At 46.3% G+C, this 16,474-nt stretch overlaps 1 protein-coding gene across 1 annotated transcript in view; it reads right to left on the bottom strand.

Annotated features, from left to right (window-relative positions):
• The window catches only part of GOT2 (glutamic-oxaloacetic transaminase 2), a 120,296-nt gene that overhangs the window by 39,530 nt on the left and 64,292 nt on the right, over positions 1–16,474 (bottom strand). The window contains exons 5-6 of the mRNA XM_033942000.1: positions 2,251–2,412; positions 1,069–1,173 (exon numbers count right to left, since the gene is read on the bottom strand). Coding sequence (XP_033797891.1) covers positions 1,069–1,173; positions 2,251–2,412 — 267 coding nt within the window. The remainder of the gene's footprint in view (positions 1–1,068; positions 1,174–2,250; positions 2,413–16,474) is intronic.

Genomic DNA, 16,474 nt, shown 5'->3' with positions numbered 1-16,474 from the left:
ATGTCTATATTCAAACTTTTAAAATCCTTCATTACATGAAAGGTGCAAAACGAGGGCATGTCATAATTAGATGTTATTCTATAAAGTCCGTTGCCCTTTGAAGTATATAACAACGTAATGACGGCAATTGTGGGTGTGTTTTGGACAGCTTTGTCAATCTGTTTTCCCTGCCCTTTTTTCTCCTTCCACTGATGTAAGAATGCTAAGAGGCAGTCCCTATAATTCTTTCTTTAACAGCTGACGTGTTGAATGGTGATCTGTCAGTTTTTGACGGCGTCCTTGCTAAATATCGGGCGCCATTTTAAAAATGTAAATTCAGCTGTAATGGCAGACTGAACACTGCCACCTAACAGTGAGCATTTCCCCATTGTTGTAGGGTTGGTTCTTTTTAGTCCACTTACCAAGCAACATTTGTCTAAGATAGACTTTTTTCTTTTATTATAAGGTGTTAATTTGGTGGATAAGGAAGCGAATGAGATACTAACCCCTGAAGAAGCCCTGTGTGAAATGGCAGATTCTCCGTTGGGTAATATAAAAGCTAAGTGTTTCCTTTTTGTATAGCTTCATTTTTCATCTAAAAGTTTGAATATAGACATGAAATTTTGAAAACAAAGAAATAAGTTCTGAATTAAAATAAAAATATCTTGTAAGATTTTTGGGATCAGTGATAATATCCATGACCCCAGAAAGACTTGGGGTGTGACCCCTAGTATTGGAGATTCCAGGTGTGCCACGAGACACCAGCGAGGAGGAGACGTACCGTCCGACTGCCTATCGGACGTACTTCTTGCGGCAAGAGGCACATCTTGTAGGCAGTCAGATAGTGACGGTGCCTCTCCTCTCCTGCTCTTGCACCCTCTCCCCACTGGCGTTCTAATAGCAAGCTCAGGATCCTGTCTGGAGGGCCTCCGCACATGCATGTACATCGTGAAGTCACATATGCGCGTGACATTGCGTTGACATCCAAGCCCTCCAAACGTGGCCCCGAATTTAGTGTGCCGCAGCTTCAAAAAGTTTTCAAGACACTTAACTATACAAAATGCATTATTAGTGTGCCCTCCATCTTACCTTCACTACAGCAGCAAGCTCTTTCCACTGCTCGGGCCGGGGGTCCACACCTGTGGGGTTGTGAGCACAGGCATGGAAGAGGATAATACTCTGCTCAGGGATTTTCTAGTCAATAAAAGAAATACACATCATTACAGAAAAATTATTTTACTAAATCAAAATGTACTATTTTAGTTCATGAGACTATGATTGAATTAAAGGAATGGTAGTGTCTGGGTAGGCATGCCAAGAGATTTTTAAATTTCTTATTTTAAGGACATGTCTCAAACTAATGCCTGCAATATGTTACAATTAAATATCAACAAACACAAGTAATCATGCAAAATCATTCTATTCTCTAACACTAATTCTATCCCACCTCCACTTCCTTTCAAACATTATTTAAAGGCAAAAGGTTCCTCAATAGATACAGACAACAAGGAATCGTTAAGCGTCTCTTCCCAGTGCATTTGGGCAGTGGAAAGAAATCTATTACAGTTATGGGTCCAATTGGCAGCAGAACTAAAGACTGATGATGGAACAGTTAACTAACCAAACTAATGGATCCGACTGCTTTTAGGATTGGTGGGATGAAGGGCTGTAGCAGAGCACAACTAGCCTTGTACGATTGTAGACTAAGGGCCTCTTCCATCAAACTGCACTAGTAGTTTGTAGCATGGTGAGCCGTGCTGAATGGCCCGTGCTGCTCCCGACGTTCATAGAGTTCCCATGAGTGTCAGGAGCAGCGCGGGCCATTCAGCGCGGCTCTCTGTGCTAAAAACTGCTAGAGCAGTTTGATAGAAGAGGCCCTCAATCTTTGAAATGAACTAAGGAAGAAACTGGACACTACTAGCTTTGAATGACCAATGGGATCCAAAATCCCTTCAAGAGGGAAAAAGCAGAACTATCCCAGCTAATATCAGATACCCTGAGAATAGGTCTGGAAGAGCTGTTAAATATTTTGTCAATGGGATCTCAGCATCAAGCAGCACATTTAAAGAACATGAAAAGTAAAATCAATATACTGGACAAGGGCTCCAACACAATTTCAGATTCCTCTAATGCCATACTGTACTTCAAGAAAGGGTGTAGTGCAACCTATTGTTCATTTTATAACTTTCTTTAGCACTCCCAACACATGTGCTGACTCTATAAACCTCATTTCCCAACAAGTACTACCACAGGACTTTGACACAGACTTACTGAAATGTCATCCAAAGCTCCAGCAAAATCAAAGCCACAAGTTTTGGGTTCATAGTAGCGGTACCCCTTCAGTTCTAAGCCAGAATCTCTGAAGATGGGAGTGTGATTACCCCAGGAGGGCTTGGGTAAGTACAGATCACAGCTGTAGTTGTAGAACCGTTTCTATATATTAGGAAGTAAAAAAAAAATAAAATAAAATATATATATATATATATATATATATATATTTACAGGTACTCTTGACAGAAATCAGAAATGCCATTAAAACTTCTTTCAGGATTACACATACAGAAGTCAATTTTTAAAAAGTACTTATATGTGCAGTATCAAATGCACCCCCCCTCCTTTTTTAATTTGCTGGCATAAAATATACATTTTTCCACTATATGTCTAGCATCAGTAAAATATGGTCATTTTGGGGGCAGCATTTACTAAACATACAAGGGTTGGTTCATAAGTTACAGCAATTTTTTTCTCTCATACATGTGCCAACACTGAAAATCTAATATACGTTTGAAAGTGTGTGACATGTACTTCTTAATGTTGACACCAGATGAGGAGAGAAGAGTGCAGTGGTCTCTGGTAGGGGAGAAGCAAAATACATGACATTTGAAATCATTGTTTTATTAACAAACAGTAAAGAAAGATTAGGTTCTTACCTCAGTAATCTTCTTTCTTGTAGATGTGGCTAGTAGTCTTGAACACTAGGGGTCTCGTATTCCAACCAGAAAGTTGCTAGCAGAAAACTGTCAATCATGCTTTCCAACCCCTCCTCCTTCTCAGGGAGCTGCTACTGCCCCTTTAGTTTGTACAAAAGCAAATCAAGTAAGTACTATAATAAAACATAACAGGAAGAAGGAAAACGGGGAAAGATCCCCAACACCACAATTTTGGTCTGCTCTGTAACAATCATACGGGGAAAAAAACATAAAAGCCAAACATGTGCAACTAGCACCAACTATGTATAGAGCTCATCGCTAGTTGCATGTCCTTCTGACAAGCAGAGCCTTCATGAGGAAAAACTTATACATCATCTTTTTTTTTCTTCTCAGATCCTCTGAGGGACAGAAATTCTTCAAATTCAGATTGATCCTAAGGCAGAAAGCAAGCAAAGCCCATAGACAGGGCAGTGCTTCAGGACTACTAGATACATCTACAAGAAAGAAGATTACCAAGGTAAGAACCTAATCTTTCTTTCTAGTGCAGCATGTCCAGTGGCCCTGAACGCTAGGACATACCAAAGCAGTACCCAAAGTCTAGGGTGGGCCTGCTGCGCCTGCCTTTAGGATAGAGGCCCCAAAAGCAGCATCATTCCCATCTGCTACATCCACACTATAGTACCTAGTAAAGTAAGGGTAGATCATGTAGCTGCTCTATAAACCTCCTTGGGTGAGACAGCCCTAGTCTCAGCCCACGAGGCAGCAACTCCACTAGTGGAGTGTGCTTTTAATGCAATCAGTGGTTACCACAGCCCACAGATGTGGAGGAAATTGCCATTTTAATCTATCTGGAAATTGAGGCTTTAGACGCCAGCCTCCCTCTCTTGGCATGATTTGAGGTACTGAAGAAGCACTCGCTTGACATCCAGCAAATGCAATGCTTTATCTTTTTTCTTAGACTCCCGTAAGGCAAAAAGTGGGCATACAGACTTCCTGATTAAAGTGGAAGGCCAAGACTACCTTCAGTAATAAAGAAAGGACTGCGTGTAAGGAAAGCCCCACTTCCGTGAACTTAAAGAATGGTTTCCTGCAGGAAAGAGCTTGTAACTTGGAAACCCATCTTGCCAACGTTACCATTAAGAACACTGTCTTGACGGTAAGATCCAAGAGGGAAGCCTCCCATAAGGGCTCATACAGAGCGCTACTGAGACTTTGCAACACAATGTTAAGTGGAATGATCCGGAGGGAGCAACCGTAGAACTCCTTTAATGAACCGGGTGACCTCTGGGTGAAAGGCCAAGGAGCTTCATTCCTCTCAGAGTTTGAAAACAGAAAAGACCTGCTACCTGCACTTCAGAAAACCTACCAAGAGCCCTTTCTGAAGTCCCTCCTGCAAAAAGTCCAGGACTACCAAAAGCAAAGCTCACCTGGGCTCCCCATCCTTTGCTGCACACCAGTGCTGAAAGGACTTCCAGGCCTTAGTATAGGTTGCCACTACGGATGGCTTCTTCGCTCTGAGCAACATGGTATTGAACCTTGCTTGTCAGTGTCACCTGTTCAAGAGCCATGCTGTAAGCCCAAAAAGTGTTCTGGATTCTTGATAAGGACCGGTCCCTGAATGAGAAGATTCACTTGGACCAAAGTCTGATGCCATCGTCTCTCTTGAGATGAACTAAGTCCACATACCATGGTCTGCAAGGCCAATCAGCGCCACCGACTACCAAGATGAGATGGATTGCAATCCTGGGAATGATTCGACTGAGCATGGGCAACCGGGGAAACACGTACAAGAACTCGTTCTCCGGCCATGGTTGGAATAATGTGTCCAACCCCTCACTTCCGAGTTTGGATCTTTGACTGCAAAAATGAGGTGTCTTGGTGGTTACCAGTGAAATCATCAGATCCATCTGTGGAGGCCCCCACCTCCAAACTATGATATTGAATGCCTTTGGAGACAGAGACCATTCCCTTGGGTTGAGAGTCTGCCGAAAGATGAAGTCAGCCTGCACATTTTACACTCCTGCCATGTGCACGGCCAAGAGCCTGCAAGTGCTTCTCTGCCCACCAGAAAAGTTGAGTTTCCAGATGCAATGGGGTACTTCTGATGCCTCCTTACCTATTGACATATGTTACTGTTGTTGCCTTGCCCTCCAGAGACTTCACCATAGACTTCTCCAAAGACTTCTCCAAAGTGACGGGCTGGATCAGGAACTGGTTGAGTAGAAGGCAACAGAGGGTAGTGATCAATGGAGATCACTCTGAGGAAAAGGATGTTACCAGTGGTGTGCCTCAAGGTTCTGTTCTTGGGCCAGTTTTTTAAACATTTTTATAAATTATATTGCTGAAGGGTTGTCGGGTAAGATTTGCCTCTTTGCGGATGATACCAAAGTCTGCAATAGAGTAGACACGCCAGATGGTGTGAATAATGAAGAAAGACCTGGCGAAGCTTGAAGAATGGTCTGAAATTTGGCAGCTAAAGTTTAATGCTAAGAAATACAAGGTCATGCGTTTGGGCTGCAAAAAACCGAGGGAACAGTACAGTTTAGGAGGTGAAAAACATATGTGCACGACAGAAGAGCGGACTTGGGTGTGATTGTATGTGATGATCTTAAGGTGGCCAAACAGGTTGAAAAGGTGACAGTGAAAGCTAGAAGGATGCTAGATTGCATAGGAAGAGGTTTGGCCAGTAGGAAAAAGGAGGTATTGATGCCTCTGTATAAGTCTTTGGTGAGACCTCATTTAGAATATTGTGTACAATTCTGGAGGCTGCACCTTCAAAAAGATATAAAAAGAATGGAGTCGGTCCAGAGGAAGGCTACTAAAATGGTGTGTGGTCTTCGTGATAAGGCGTATGGGGACAGACTTAAAGATCTCAATCTGTATACTTTGGAGGAAAGGCGGAAGATGGGAGATATGATAGAGATGTTTAAATACCTATGTAATGTAAATGCGCGCGAGTCGAGTCTCTTTCATTTGAAAGGAAACTCTGCAATGAGAGGATATAGGAAGAAGTTAAAAGGCGATAAGCTCCAGAGTAATCTGAGGAAATATTTTTTTTACAGAAAGGGTGGTAGATGCTTGGAAACAGAGACTGTGTCTGAATTCAAGAGGGCCTGGAATAGGTACATGGGATCTCTCGGAAAGAGAAAGAGATAATGGTTTCTGTGGATGGGCAGTCTGGATGGGCCATTTGTCCTTTATCTGCCGTCATTTTTCTATGACTGAAGCACTAGACGAATGGCTGAGTTCTAGGCAATTTATGGGCCACTTTTGTTGAGCCAGGGTCCAATGACCCTGGACTGGGTGTCCGTTGGCCCAAAGCCAGAAGCCTTTTCACCATAGCCTGAACTTTGAGGGCTCTCTCTGGCCTGCTGGAGACATCACAAAGTGATCTGGCAGGGGGGGCACAGAACTCTATTTTGTACCCCTCCCAGATTACATCTAGAACCCAGTGGTCTATGTCAATCTGAAACCAAACCAACCAAAAGGCCAACAACCTACCTCCTATCTGGAGGAGTTTGGCCTCTGGCCTGGTGACATTGTGCTTTCTTATTGGCTGGTGAGGGGCTTGCTGCCTCCTGTCCCTGCTGAATCTCTGTCTGCTGTAGGGTAAGGACTTGGGGTGATAGTCTGTCACACTGGCCATTAGGTCATTTAGGCCCTTGCCAAAGAGCATCTGCCCCTGAAAAAGAAGCCTGCTTAATATAGCATTAGAGGTAGCATCTCCTGACCACTGTCTGATCCAGAGCATCCATCAGGCAGAAATAGAATAGGCCTAGACCTTCCTCATTATCCTGATAAGATCATACAGAGCACCAGTAATATAATTTACCCCAGAGAGGAGCTTCTGAGAATCTTTCCCATCTATCAAGTCAGAGACCAAAGACAGGCAAGTGTGACAAGCACATATTACAAAGAAAGATGTGGCTGCCTCCTTAATGCCTAGGACCAAAGCTTCAAATGGATGCTTGAAGAGCAAGACCCACTTTGCAATACTGAGGATCTTTTAACATCACCCCACCTTCACTAGGGAGAGAGGTTCATTTAGTGACCTGCGCCACCAGCAAATCCACGTTCGGCTGAACAAACAGCTGATGGAAATCTGGCACCATCGGATACAGCTTGGCCATACTTTTAGCCACTCAAAAGGATCCCTCTGGCAACTTACACTAGTCAATGATTAGCTTAGTGATATCTGGCTAAAAAGAGAAAATGCGGTCAGAGCCACAGAGTTGCTCAAAACTGAGCATCAAGACAAAGCAGCTGACGGGGACTTCCAGCTTTAACTCTTGCAATGAGGTGGAAATAATGCTCGAAAGCATAGAGGCCCTGAACTGGCACACTGTGGGGGTCTTCCTCCTGATCCAGTGTCACCACCACCTCATGACTGCTGTCCTCCTACACGGAAGCAGACTCTGCCAGGGAAATTTCATCCTGGGATAAAAGTGGAATGTAATTGGTCTTGTTATTCTCCTAGTCCATTACAGATTGAACTTCCTGGTCCAAGTCTACATCCTCATCTGGCTGGGACATCTGTTGCAGGGGAAACCCAGTGCCACTGCCACTAGTGTACTGATAACAGCCGCTAAGAACCCTTGGCAGTTTAAATAAGCATTCCACATAAGGCTCACAAAATTCGGCATACTGGAGATCTCTCCGACCCCAGCAGGGACCCCCCTGCCAGTCATCCTGGGCTTTGTAGCCCCTACACAACTGCGCTTGGCCAATACAGAGCTGGAGGGTCCTGGAAGAGGTCTCTACCCTTAGAACATGCCTCCTGTGGATCATCAGCCCTGGAGGCTAAGCCCGAGGCTCTCGCCCCTCCCCCACATGCACTGTCACACACGGGACATGGACGTTCCTCAGCTGACCATCCAGCACAAACCTAGCATAATACAAGGTTAAAAGGGTCTAAAAAGTCTACCCTAGTTGACTTTATGCAAAAATCGAGGTGTTCTATGGCAGACGGAGGCAAAAGAAAAAAAAGATAATTTATAATCTAAGAACAGCCTGTGGAGATCTCCCTGAAAGAAAAACAAATCACAGGGAAAGGGTTTATACAGATGGGGGACCTGGGCTCTGGGGTAAGAAACCCTCAAACTCAACTTTTAAAGGCCCCACCCCTGATTTTCCTCTTAGGCTTCAATAGCCTTGTGATGTCTACTTGCTTCAGCGTAGGATTTCAGCTGAAATCAAAGGGGGAAAACATCTGCCTCAGATTCACTGGATGAACCTGGTCTTCTGGATGCCAGTCAGACCAAGGGCAGACTGATCCCATGAAGGGGGAGTACCATGTATCTGGCCCACTGTTAGTACCAGCCACGCTGGGAAGGAGCCTACAGTTTGTGCTCAAGCTCCTGGCCAAATCAGAGATGAAAGCAACTATGGAGGGGATGGCCCCTGAGCTCAAAAAAAATTCCAACAGGCTGGTTAGCTAGGTGTCCCCGAACAGCTGATCCTGCTACCAGCAGACTTCCACCATGCGAGTATGTATCTTCTGCCAGGCAGAGGTCCCACCAAGTGGAACCTCCAGGTACTGAGCCTCCAAAAAACATTTAGAAAAAATACCCCAAAAAATAAAACTCACAGAGCAGATCAAATCAAAACACTTCTGAGCAAACAAACTAAGGCTAGAGTAGCAGACTTGGAGGAGCTGAGGGAGACAGAAGTACATACAGGAGTCCTATAAGGATGTTGTAGAGAAGTACCACCTCCAGTCTGGTAGCCCCTGTGCTGTCTTGGAGGAGAGAGGTCTCCTAAAAGGAGAGCATGACCCTGGTGAAGTAGAAAATAATCCTGTAGCTAGGACCCGCCCACCAGGGGATGCAATATCCTCTCGCACCGAGGATGTGTCTCCAGGAGCTTCTGCCCAGGAGGGAAAAGTTAGGACAGCGGTTGTAGTTGGTGATTCAATATTAGGCATGTAGATAAGCTGGGTGGCTGGTGGGCGTGAGGATCGCCTGGTCAGTTGCCTGCCTGGTGCGAAGGTGGCGGACCTCACACATCACATAGATAGGATTTTAGATAGTGCTGGGGAGGAGACAGCTGTCCTGATACATGTAGGTACCAATGACATAGGACAGTGGTCGGCAAACCGTGGCTCATGAGCCGCATGTGGCTTTTTAGCCACTTGAGTGCAGCTCGCGGCTCTGCTAGCTAGAGCAGGGGTGCCCAACCTGCTTCCCTTCCCCATAAAGAGGACGCTGAAGCGCCGGGCCAACCAACCTTCCCCACCCGATGTCAATTCTGACGTCGGGTGGGGAAGTTTGGTTGGCCTGGCGCTTCAGTGTCCACTTTACGGGGAAAGGAAACAGGGAGAGCTCAGAACTCGGCAGCGGCAGCAACCTGTTCCTCGGTGGCGGCCTGTTCCCCGATGGCAGGGGAACAGGGAGACATAAAGAAAGGAGATGGGAGACGGAAAGACAGGGAGACAGACAGAAAGGGGGCATGGAGAGAGAGAGAGAAAGAAATAAAGGAGGCATGGAGAAAGAAAGAAAGAAAGAAGAGGCAGGGAGAAAAAGAAAAAGTTGGGGGTGGGAATGAGATCTGGAAGAGAGGAAGCATACAGGAGGCTGAAAGAAGGGAAGAAATATTGGATGCACAGTCAGAAGAATAAAGTGCAACCAGAGACTGATGAAATTACCAGACAACAAAGGTAGGAAAAATGATTTTATTTTCAATTTAGTGATCAAAATGTGTCCGTTTTGAGAATTTATATATGCTGTCTATATTTTGCACTATGGCCCCCTTTTACTAAACCACAATAGCTGTTTTTAGCGCAGGGAGCCTATGAGCATCGAGAGTAGCGCAGGGTAATTCAGCACAGCTCCCTGCGCTAAAAAACACTATCGTTGTTTAGTAAAAAGGGAGGGGGTATATTTGTCTATTTTTGTATAGTTGTTACTGAGGTGACATTGCATAAAGTCATCTACCTTGATCTCTTTGAAAGCCCCCGGAATATAAATGATAATTAACATTTTCTCTGCGTACAGTGTGCTTTGTTTTTTTTAAAATTTTAATGTTGGTAGATCATTTTGACTTGGTCGTTTTAAAAGTAGTTTGCAGCTACCAATCCAAGAAAGAATACTATTTAAATTCTACTGCATGTTATTTAAAACCCAATATGGAGACAGCCCATCCTACCTAACAACCGCCTCATCCAAGCAACTTCAACCAGACACAGAAAAATGCACTCCACATTCATACCCCCTCCCCACGATCAAAGAAGTAAAACGGAAAAAAAAACACGATGGCCTCCTAGCCATTCAAGCCGCAAAACTAGATAGCCAGATCTCTAACCTACTGATAACCACCCCAGACTACAAGATATTCTGAAAAGAACTAAAAACCATACTCTTCAAGAAATTCCTGAAACAATCCTGACATGATCCACTCTTTACAACTCTTGAAATGACAAAAGATCTACTCTCTACAACTATAGAAAGGACAAATGTTCTTCCATTGTACAACCTGAAAAACAACAAATGATCTTCCTTAGTTTCCCTTTCTTCCTAAATCTCTACCTACTACTCTCCACTTTTTACCATTCAAATACTGACAAATGTTCTACTCTTTACAACTCTTGAAATGACAAATGATCTACTCTTTACAACTTTAGTAATGACTAATGTTCTTCCATTGTAACCCCCCTTTCATAAATCTTTTGTAATCCGCCTTGAACCGCAAGGTAATGGCGGAATAGAAATCTGTAATGTAATGTAATGTAAAAAGCGTGGGCACCCCTGAGCTAGAGAATGACACGTCACCAATCGGGCAACTCCCTCTCTCCCCCTTACCTTTGTGGCGATTTTTTTTTTTTTTTTGTCTTCCAGCTGCCCGAGCTGGCTTTCATCAAGTCATGTGTGGCTGCCGATCCTCTGATGCAACCGGAAACAGTAATTTGCTTCAGAGGAGAGTTTCAGCAGCCATACGTGACTTAATGAAAGTCAGCTCAGGCATCTGGAAGACACAAAAAAAAAAAAAGAAAATCACCACGAAGGTAAGGGGGAGGGAAGGGAGCTGTTGAAAGACATCTAGTAATCCTTGCAGGCTTGACTGTGCAGGGAATTATTTTTGTAAAATCATGTTTTGTTATGTGACTGGCATTATTTAGACTTTAATTTCTATGAATGAATAGAATGAAAATTATATAAAATTGCTTCCTTGATTTTATGCATGTGCGCTGAAGGGAAGTGGAGAGAGAGTAGACTGAGAACGCTGAAGGGAAATGGGGAAGAGAAGTGGAGAATGGGGAGAAGGCGCTGAAGGGAAATGGGCAAGAGAAGTGGAGAGTGGGGAGAAGATGCTGAAGGGAAATGGGCAAGGGAAGTGGAGAGTGGGGAGAAGACGCCGATTTATAAATTGACAATTGTACAGAATATTGTTTCTTTTTATACTTTAATAAGTTCAGTATAAAACTATTCGAGGTTTGTGTGGATTAGATGGTTTGCGGGTGCGGAGACCAAGCTCACGGGGATGGGACGGGGACAAATTTTTTCCCCATGTCATTCTCTAGGCTCTGCCAAGAATCGATTGACTGCGTGCGGGTGAGTGCGTTTTGTCATATTTTTATGTTAATGTAAAAATAGTTTTTGTCAATAAATAAGATATTATCTTGAAAAGAAATTTGGCTCTCAAAAGAAATCTTAATCGTTGTACTGCTGATCTTTGGCTCTTTTGACTAATGAGTTTGCCTAACACTGACATAGGAAAATGTGGGAGGGAGGTTTTGGAAGCCAAATTTAGGCTCTTAGATAAAAAGCTGAAATCTAGATCCTCCAGGGTTGCTTGTTCAGAAATGCTCCCAGTTCTACGGCGCAGGACCCAAGAGGCAGGTAGAGCTCCAAAGTCTCAATGCGTGGTTGAGACGATGGTGCAGGGATGAGGGTTTTAGATTTGTTAGGAACTGGACAACCTTCTGGGAAAGTGGAGCATGTTCCGAAAGGACGGACTCCACCTTAACCAGGATGGAACCAGGCTGCTGGAACCAACATTTAAAAAGGAGATGGAGAAGCTTTTAAACTGAGATTTGGGGGAAAGCCGACAGTCACCCGGGAGCAGATGGTTCAGTGTTTTTGGAGGATACTATTGAAACAGGATATTTAAGGAGTCCCGGTAGAGAGGTTCTGATAATGGTGAAAGAAAACCAGGAGGGTTTAAAAGGAAGGCAGAGTAAAAGACTCAAATTTTCCCCGTCTTCTCAGCAGCCTGTAGTTGCAAGGAAAAAACACAATTTAAAGTGTCTATATGCAAATGCTAGAAGCTTAAAAAATAAAATGAGAGTTAAGAGTATATAGCACTGAATGATGAGATAGATATACCGTATTTTCACGCATATAACGCGCGCGTTATACGCGTTTTTACCTACCGCGCATACCCCTCGCGCGTTATATGCGTGAGCGCGGTATACAAAAGTTTTTAAACATAGTTCCCACCCCGCCCGACGCCCGATTCACCCCCCCAGCAGGACCGCTCGCACCCCCACCCCGAACGACCGCTCGCACGCGCTCCCACCCGCACCCGCATCCACGATCGGAGCAAGAGGGAGCCCAAGCCCTCTTGCCCGGCCGACTCCCCGACGTCCGATACATCCCCCCCGGCAGGACCACTCGCACCCCCACCCCGAAGGACCGCCGACTTCCCGACAATATCGGGCCAGAAGGGAGCCCAAACCCTCCTGGCCACGGCGACCCCCTAACCCCACCCCGCACTACATTACGGGCAGGAGAGATCCCAGGCCCTCCTGCCCTCGACGCAAACACCCCTCCCCCCAACGACCGCCCCCCCCAAGAACCTCCAACCGCCCCCCCAGCCGACCCGCGACCCCCCTGGCGACCCCCACGACCCCCCACCCCCCTTCCCCGTACCTTTGGTAGTTGGCCGGACAGACGGGAGCCAAACCCGCCTGTCCGGCAGGCAGCCAACGAAGGAATGAGGCCGGATTGGCCCATCCGTCCTAAAGCTCCGCCTACTGGTGGGGCCTAAGGCGCGTGGGCCAATCAGAATAGGCCCTGGAGCCTTAGGTCCCACCTGGGGGCGCGGCCTGAGGCACATGGGCCCAACCCGACCATGTGCCTCAGGCCGCGCCCCCAGGTGGGACCTAAGGCTCCAGGGCCTATTCTGATTGGCCCACGCGCCTTAGGCCCCACCAGTAGGCGGAGCTTTAGGACGGATGGGCCAATCCGGCCTCATTCCTTCGTTGGCTGCCTGCCGGACAGGCGGGTTTGGCTCCCGTCTGTCCGGCCAACTACCAAAGGTACGGGGAAGGGGGGTGGGGGGGGTCGTGGGGGTCGGCCAGGGGGTCGCGGGTTGGCTGGGGGGGCGGTCGGAGGTTCTTGGGGGGGGCGGTCGTTGGGGGGGAGGGGGGTTTGCGTCGAGGGCAGGAGGGCCTGGGATCCCTCCTGCCCGTAATGTAGTGCGGGGTGGGGTTAGGGGGTCGCCGTGGCCAGGAGGGTTTGGGCTCCGTTCTGGCCCAACTACACAAAGGTACGGGGAAGGCGGGTGGGGGTGTCGTGGGGGTCGGCCAGGGGGGTCGCGGGTCGGCTGGGGGACGGGCGGAGGTTCTTGGGGGGGGGCGGTCGTTGGGGGGGGGGGGTTTGCGTCGAGGGCAGGAGGGCCTGGGATCCCTCCTGCCCGTAATGTAGTGCGGGGTGGGGGTAGGGGGTCGCCGTGGCCAGGAGGGTTTGGGCTCCCTCCTGGCCCGATATTGTCGGGGAGTTGGGGAGTCGGCCGGGCAAGAGGGCTTGGGCTCCCTCTTGCTCCGATCGTGGATGCGGGTGCGGGTGGGAGCGCGTGCGAGCGGTCGTTCGGGGTGGGGGTGCGAGCGGTCCTGCGAGGGGGGGTGGTGAATCGAACGTCGGGGGGGGGCATCAGGTTTTCAGGGTGGGGACAGGACTTCAAGGGGGAGAGGAGAGTCGGGGCGGGCGAAAGGAGAGTCGGGGTGGCCAGAGGAGAGTCGGGGCGGGTGAAAGGAGAGTTGGGCAGCATGCGCGGTATACGTGTGTGCGCGGTATATAAAAATTTCTGTACATAAAGTTGTGTTTTTCGCGCGCTATACCCGTGTGCGCGTTTTACACGGGTGCGCGTTATCTATGTGAAAATACGGTAATAGGCATCTCGGAGACCTAGTGGAAGGAGGACAATCAATGGGACACTGTTACCTGGATACAAATTATATCGCAAGGATAGTGGATCAAATTGGAGGGGGGTTGTGCTATATGTTAATCAATATGAATCAAATATGGGCCCATAAGAGAGAAACTGGAGTTTTTTAAGCCCATGAAGCAGAACTGAGACTTTTGCTCCACTTTCTTTTTATTTTCTGATTCTCTTGTGCTCCTTTTCCCTCTGTTTCTGCTTTGAATTTGGTGTGTGGTGTATGTTTGCGGTGGTGTATTTCCTTTATCTGTGAGTGATTATTTGGCAGTACTAAGTGGAATTGTAGGGGGTTCTATAGATATATTTGTTTATAGAGTATGAGCTTTATTATTTGCTGATTTCAATTACCCCAACATTGACTGGTTAAATGTTACATCGGGGAGTGCTAGGGAGGTAAAATTCCTAGATGGCATAAATGACTTCTTGGAGCACCTGGTCCGGGAACCGACAAAGAGGGGGTGCTATTTTAGATTTGGTCCTTAGTGGAATGCAAGACATAGTACGGGAGTTAACTAAGTTGGGTCATGCTGGGAAACAGTGATCAGAACGTGATCGAATTTGAGTTGATACCGGAAGTAATATCATAAAATAAATCTAATGTAGGGGCGTTTAATTTTCGAAAGGGCGACTATGATAAAATGAGGAAAATGGTTAAGAAGAAGCTAAAAGGATCAGTTGCAAAGGTTAGGACTGTAAACCAGATGTGGATGTTATTTAAAAATACCATCGTAGAAGTTCAGACCAGATGTATTCCACATATCAGCAAAGGTGGAAAGAAAAGGAAACGAGAGCCGGCGTGATTAAAAGGCGAAGGGTAAGAGGCTATTAGAGCAAAAAAAAAAAAATCATTTAAAGAATGTAAAAAGGATTTGAATGATGAAAATAAGAAGAAACACAAGCACTGGCAAGTTAGATGCAACGCATTGATAAAGACAGCTAAGAAAGAATATGAAGAGAAACTTGCAAAAGAGGCAAAAACTCATAGCAATTTTTTTTAGGTACATCAGAAGCAGCAAATCTGTGGGCCCATTGGATGACCAAGGAGAGAAAAGGGTGCTCAAGAAAGATAAGACCATAGCAGAAAGACTGAATGAATTCTTTGCTTCGGTCTTTACGGAAGAAGATGTAAGAGATCTACCTGAACTGGAAATGGTTTTCAAGGGTGATGATGTGGAGGAACTGAAAGAAATCTCGGTGAATCTGGAAGATGTACTGAGCCAAATCAACAAGTTAAAAAGTGATAAATCACCAGGACCAGATGGTATACATCCCAGGGTACTAAAAGAACTCAAATATGAAATTGCTGACCTACTGTTAGTGATCTGTAACCTGTCGCTAAAATCGTCTGTAGTACAAACAATCGGGGAAACAGGACTCTAGAGCAGACTACCTGACCAAGTCAAAAGCAGTCAAAACAGCAGTCAGGGAGGCTAAATTCCACATGGAGGAGTCTCTGGCAAAGAACATCCAGAAGAGAGATAAATCCTTCTTCAGGTATATCAGTGATAGAAGTAAAAACTCTGGCGGGATTGTATGTCTTAGGAAACCAAACGGAGACTATGTGGAAAAGGATTCCGAAAAAGCCCAGCTATTAAATGAATACTTCAGCTCAGTCTTCACCCGTGAAGCGCCGGGGCTTGGCCCTCAACTACAGACAAGGGCTGACTCAGTTGACCCGTTTAGTAACTTCGAATTCACGCCCAGCAGTGTCTACGATGAGCTGTCAAAACTCAAGATTAACAAGGCAATGGGGCCTGACAACCTACACCCCAGGGTGCTTAGGGAGTTGAGTGATGTCTTGGCAGAGCCACTGTCAGCACTCTTCAACCTCTCCCTTAGTACAGGAAGCGTCCCGTTGGACTGGAGGACGGCTAACGTCATTCCACTCCACAAGAAAGGCTCAAAGATGGAGACAGAAAACTACAGACCAGTGAGTCTAACATCTATAGTGAGCAAACTTATGGAAACTCTGATCAAACGACAATTGGATAAGATCCTGGATGAGGAAAATCTACGGGACCCCCGTCAACATGGATTTACTAAGGGGAGATCATGTCAATCCAACCTGATCAGCTTCTTTGACTGGGTGACGGGGAAGCTGGATGTTGGGGAGTCTCTGGACATCGTGTACCTGGACTTTAGCAAAGCATTCGATAGCGTACCACACCGCAGGTTGCTGAACAAGATGAGTTCTATAGGATTAGGTGACACATTGACGAAATGGGTTAGGAACTGGCTTGGTGGTAGGCTTCAAAGGGTAGTGGTGAACGGCACCCCCTCAGAAATGAGGGAGGTGATCAGTGGAGTGCCACAGGGTTCGGTCTTGGGACCGACCCTATTCAACATCTTTATAAGAGACTTGGCAGAAGGGCTTCGAGGTAAAATAGCATTATTCGCCGATGACGCCA

Source organism: Geotrypetes seraphini, chromosome 4, assembly GCF_902459505.1.
Source record: "Geotrypetes seraphini chromosome 4, aGeoSer1.1, whole genome shotgun sequence".
NCBI lineage: Eukaryota > Metazoa > Chordata > Amphibia > Gymnophiona > Dermophiidae > Geotrypetes > Geotrypetes seraphini.
Note: the sequence above shows the minus strand (reverse complement) of the source record. Positions and strands in the feature narration are given on the sequence as shown.